The sequence below is a fragment of the Varanus komodoensis genome, unplaced genomic scaffold (genome assembly GCF_004798865.1).
Source record: "Varanus komodoensis strain SLA01 unplaced genomic scaffold, ASM479886v1 scaffold16, whole genome shotgun sequence".
Lineage (NCBI taxonomy): Eukaryota > Metazoa > Chordata > Lepidosauria > Squamata > Varanidae > Varanus > Varanus komodoensis.
In genome coordinates this window covers 10,300,669-10,306,429 of record NW_025335468.1, presented here as the reverse complement: position 1 = coordinate 10,306,429, position 5,761 = coordinate 10,300,669, and the positions used below count along the sequence as shown (strand labels likewise).

Below are 5,761 nucleotides of genomic sequence, written 5' to 3'. Positions count from 1 at the left end.
TTTCCAAGTTGCAATATATCTACTTGTACTTTAATTAAACACAAGAAGAAACAGAATGGGAGCATTTTACTCATGATCCTCAAAGTCCATCGATAGGCAGTTCTGAAGAAAACTTGTCTCCAATCTTGCACTGTCTTCTAACAGGAAGGGGAAGCCAGAGACTGCATCTTAGCCATGATTATTTTGTCAGAGGAAAAGTGCTGGTATGTGTCTCCCACACTGGGTGGAGTACACAGTAATGTCACATCTAGTTTGGACCTTTAAGTTTTGATCCTCTTGCCCGCTGGCATGCATACATGAAAGACTCTCAGCATGGCTGGCTCAGCTAGTTGCAAGTGATAGGCCTCTTCTCTCTGTCTAAACATGCTTAGGATCGCACCCTTAAAATGTAATTTTAAGTAGGTTTGCAGCACATTTTAAATCAGCTTCTGACAGTTCAGGAAAAAGGGCTTAACATCGTAGTTCAACATTCTTATGCTTTTGCTATCATCGCCAAACTGTAAAGCATTTTTCATCCTTCACTAACCTTTTCTTTCCATGGAGTTGCATGTGCCAGGCAAGCAGACAGATTTTTGGACATATGCGTACCAACATTTGCATGGCAATAATTTGATATAAAAATTGACATGGCATCAGTGAAACTTTCAAGCCCCACGAGTATATTAGTTTCAGTAGAAACGGAGTGAGAGTGGAGGTAGAATAATGGTGACAGAGTAGCCCGTATGGGTACTTAAAACTGCAAATGAGCCTAGGAAGTGGTCAGCATGGGCCAACATCCAGGGTAGGCAGGTGGAAGAGTGCTTTCTCCTGTACTAGGTGGATGTGCATGTGATGATGATGTTGGGACTTGAACATTATTTAATGTTTTATGCATTAGATGGAGCAGGCAATAGTCTTTCAGAGTTAAATTCCATGCCTGATTTAGGCCTGACCATGAAACTGGAAAACAGAAGAATCCTTATTCTTGTTTGTTGTCTGGGCTGGATGAGCTATAAATACTCCATCAACATTATATTAGCCTTCAAAGCTGCAAGCATTTCACCAAGACAGTCTTTTATTAAATGTGAAAGAAGCTAGCTAGGGACTGTGGGTATAATAACTGAGAACATCTGGAGAGCACCAGGTTGCAGGAGGAAAATGCCTTTTTGTAACAGGGTTAAACCAAGATAGTTAAGTTTACCAGAACAGCCAACTTCTCCTTTAATTGACCACCCAGGGCCTGCTTCCCTTTATTTCAAAAAATGCAGAAGTGAAATTTAAAGGTGGATGCATGGTATATGAACACATATTAGAATTTCCTAAGGGTTGTTTGGCTAAGGGGCGGTATAGAAAGTGATTAATTAATTAATTAAACTACCATGCTACCATCCCCACACTGCTAAAAATAGTTTTTAAAGACTTCGGGATCCATGCTTCTGTTTTCCATGTTTCGGTCTGTTTCTCCATCTATTTGTCCGCTTTGCAACCCTATCCTTGGTATGTTTACCTAGAATTCCGTGGGGCTCATTCTGAAACGTGCCCTAAACTGCCGCCTTACATTACAGCTGTGATATTGCTAAAGAGCGCCTCAACCTGCCATCCGATGCAGATTTATCCAAGACTTCGTCTCATCAAGCACCATCAGATTTATGCAACCAACATGTACATGGAATTGCAGTCCGGCTGTGCAATCCTATGCCTACTTCATCAGCAGCCCGGCTGAGTTCAGTGTAGCTTATTCACAGGTAAATCCGCCACGGACGCGGCCCCAGTCTGTTTGGACTCCGAATTTTTGCTGTCTAATGCTCTGTGCAGTCCGAGGCTATACATGCCTGCTGTGAACTAAGTAAATTCCACAGAGTTCTAATAGGCTTTGCTTCCTAGTCAGCGAGTTTAAGAGCGCAGCCCTCAGGTTGCAATTCCAGCGCTGGGAAGAGAACACAAGCTCTCCTTCCTTTTCAAATAAACCGGAAGACCCCTTTTCTTCCCAGCAGCATTCTGAAACCAACCGCAGAGAAGAATGCGTGCGGGGAAAGGAGGGGAAGGGGGGAGGGAAAAAATCCAGCTTCGCTGGAGTCACTTCCCCGCCTAACCCCAGTCCGGACGGGAGTGGGAGGAGAACGTCAGCTTGAACAACTTCCTACTAGGCTCCCAGCGGCGAGCACTAAAAAGCGACCTTTTCAACCCCTGCCAGCGTCGGCCAATTCCTGCCCCCTAGCAGCGTGGAGGAAGAGATGAATGGTCAGAAAGGGGAGGCGGCTGGCTGACTCTGCTCCCCGGCCGCTGTTGCCGTGTCGCCGGTGCCCTGCATCTTGCTCCACCCAGCCAATCGCTCCCCCCCCCCCGAGTTTTCACAGTCGCCGCAGAAGGAGGAAGAAAGACGCGGGGGGGGGGGGGCAGAGACACCAGCGAGCCGCCGCCTGGGGAAGGGTGCGAGAGGAAGGCTGACTGCTGCGCCGAGCGCCCGGACAGCGCTCTCTCCCCCATTCCTTCCTTTCTTACCCCCCGCTTGATTTTTGGCGGGCGTGCGGGAGTCTCTCTGCCATGACTGCACGGAGCGGGGCGGAGTGAATCCGAAGTGCAACGGCGAGGGCGCATTCCCGAGTCACCGCCTCGGGCGAAGACCATGAGGGGACTGGCACGGCTTTTCTTCCCGTTCTTGCTGTGCCTCGGCAAGGTAAGGCGCGGGAAGAGAAGGAGGAGGGGCTGCTCGGGGGGGCAGAGTGTTGGGGGGGGGTCTCGTCAGCCGGCAAAGACTGTGGGTGTGCCCTCCCTCCTGCCCTGACCGGCGCTGCTTTCCCGGGGTTCACCTCTGTCACCGAAGACGCCCTCCCCCCACCGACTACGAGGAGCAGCGCTTCTCCCCGTGTAAACACCACCGCTCAGCTGCCTCCTTCCTACCTGCCCACCCGCCTGTGCCACATACGGCTTCTTGGTCGAAGCCAGCGAGGCAGCCCGTGTGACAAACTGCTCTCTCGTCCTTCTGCGAGCGCTGGACGTGGCGGCTCCCTCGCGCCGTGCCTGTGATGTGCTCTGCTATGCGCGCTGGCCGTTCCTTCGCTCCCATCCTGTGCAGAATTAGGTGCACTGCCAAAGCCATTGCATCGGTGGGCTTAAGCTCCTCCCAGCCCTGCATTAGGATCTGGCTGTATGGCCATTTTTCGCATGTAACTCTGAACGCACCTGGCTGCATGTGAATTTCTTTAGTGAGGGCATAGTGGAAGAAAGCCTTTCATAGGCGTTGGTTTGCCTCCCTTGCCAGACGTATGAAACAGGAGAACTTGAGTTCCAGGTGCATTCCTACGCAAACTGGCTCCTATTACTGGAAGTTTAAGCGTTCCTAGGATTGCTCTGGTGGTTGTGGAAATGAGCTCTGGACATGTCTGGCTAGGTGTAATGAAAAATGTGATGGGACCAGTTCCCCAGTTGTGAGTGGATGCCTGCTGAAATGATGTGTATTCCCCCCATGTGACTTTTACACTTGAGGCATTTACTACAAGTATTACTCCACAGTCCCTTCACCATTTATCGAATGCAGCCCTGCCCTGCTGTGAATATGACTGTGCAAAGCAGGGCTAGGCACCCTGAAAGTTGTCCATGATGGTGGTGCTTTTGGATGTTGTATTGCAATATATCTGGAGGTACCAGGTGTTGTATCCTTAGGAAGAGTAAGGAACCCTACCTCCCCACACATATATTTTTAGGGTGGATGTTTGACTAGATTGCTGTATTCACTATGACATGGTAGATTGGGTATGCAGATTAGTAATATTGGCAGCAGGCTTCAGCAGGACACTTTGGTCTATTGCCATTGCATTGTTCATCATTGTTGAAGTACTTTGAACATGTCGGTCATCTGAAAACTGTGTCTTTCCTTATAGCAATGAAAATACCTGGCATGTACGTCTTTCTCCCAGGCACTCCTTTTGCCTCTCACTGTTTTCCGTAGATGAGATAGCATTATTTGCAAAAGAGCTTGCTTCAGATTTGATTTTGGCAGTGTTAGCTGAGGGCCAAAAGCAGACTCTTCCACTCTGACTTGTTGCATGACTTGACCATTGCTGTTTCTGGGTGCCTGATACAAGAAGATAATGGACTTTTCCAAGAGTAGAATTTTGAGTGTAGTGGTTGCCATTAAGATGATAGTAAGTCAAACTAGTATTAGCAATTTGTGGCCTACAACCCCCCATTATCCTTCATAGAAGGTTGTGCTGGTTAGGGCTGGTGGAACTTACAGGCCAAAACATCTGGCAGACTGCGAGTTGCTCCCCCTGAAACAGATATTAAAAAGTGATAAAACTAAACTAGATTACAAATGGGTTTGTGGCAGAAATGTATTGCAAGCATTGTAGGCGCACAGCATGCTTAGCAATGTCTGACCAACTGTGTAATGTTATATATGTGGGAGTTTGTTTAGAGTACTTCTGACTTAATGATGTTCTCAGATGCTTTTATTAAGTCTTGAGCATTATGCAGCCTGCACAAATTTACTGCCTAATTTAGATAAGGCAATTTGAAAATATCTAAGAAAGATGAGAAAACAATGAGCTGCAAACTCAGTAGTTGCATTGAACCTTCCTCTTAATGTGATCTTCTAAGATCATGGGTGTTTGCACCTGTATCTTTTAATGCATATAGATATAGGAAAGGCTAGCCGCTTCCCCTGCAATTAATTATGTAGTTTTGAGCATTTTTCACCTACTGGGAAAGTAGTATCATTCCTTTCCATAGCAGCATAAGAAGAGCCCTGCTGAATCGGACCAAGGCAGTCCACCATTCTGTTCACACAGTGGCCAACCAGCTGCCCACAGGAATCCCACAAGCAGGACATGAGTACACCAGATTAAATCATCTGCCATCCATGGTTATGCATGCCAGTATGGAAAGCCACAGATGCATGTACCTGAGTCATCTGACAATATAAGTTAAACCTTTAACAGAGCTAATATGGATTAAAATAATGGTTCTCAAGTGCTGTTTCTCAGTAAGTAACCTGCACACCTGCTACTCCTACTTCTTTCCCCATCACTACTAGTAGGACAATGGTGTTAATAAGTATACGGGAGAGGCTGTGAGATGGAAACTCATTGTCTGGGTCTGACTTTTTTGACAACTTAATAAATGATGATTTAAGCAGTACACCTCCGTTGATTTCGGCGGCTTTGCTTTTGGATTCATCAAAAAGACAATTACCCAGCAGTTAAATGTATCTTAAAGCATCTGAAAGAAACACAGCTTTGTTATGGCATGAGATTTTGCAGTCAAGATTCTGTTTCACCAAATTACAGATAGGGCTCAAAAGTTTCCTTCGCCTGATTCTTCATGAAGGCTGCATAAAGCAGCTTTCCCCACCTGGAATGCTCCAGATGTGTTGAATTCTGCTCGCTAGGGGCTTATGGGCATTACAGAACAATACAACTGGACGGCATTGGATTGGAAAGGCTTGTCTAAGGCTCAGGTTAATGTAGGTGTGCTGTCATGGTTAGAGTACTGGAATAAGGCTAGGGATACTGAGATTAGAGATGTCATAGGTAGAGTAGGTGGCATAGAAATAATTTAAATAAATAAAATAAATACCCACTCAGCCATGAAACTCACTGAGTGATCATTTGCTTCTTTTTTTCAATCTAACTGCTCCACAAGGTTGTTGTAGAGATAAAAAGGTAGAACCTTGTAAACCACCCTGCAATCCTTGAAAGAAGGGTGGGTTAAACATGTAAGATAAAATGTACAAATCTCTCTCTCTCTCTCTCTCTCTCTCTCTCTCTCTCTCTCTCTCTCT

The 5,761-nt window shown here is 46.5% G+C and overlaps 1 protein-coding gene across 1 annotated transcript in view; it reads left to right on the top strand.

Annotated features, from left to right (window-relative positions):
- Positions 1–2,388: 2,388 nt before the first annotated feature.
- The window catches only part of PTPRJ (protein tyrosine phosphatase receptor type J), a 91,372-nt gene continuing 87,999 nt past the window's right edge, over positions 2,389–5,761 (top strand). Inside the window, exon 1 of the mRNA XM_044426090.1 lies at positions 2,389–2,656. Coding sequence (XP_044282025.1) covers positions 2,606–2,656 — 51 coding nt within the window. The 5' untranslated portion in view covers positions 2,389–2,605. The remainder of the gene's footprint in view (positions 2,657–5,761) is intronic.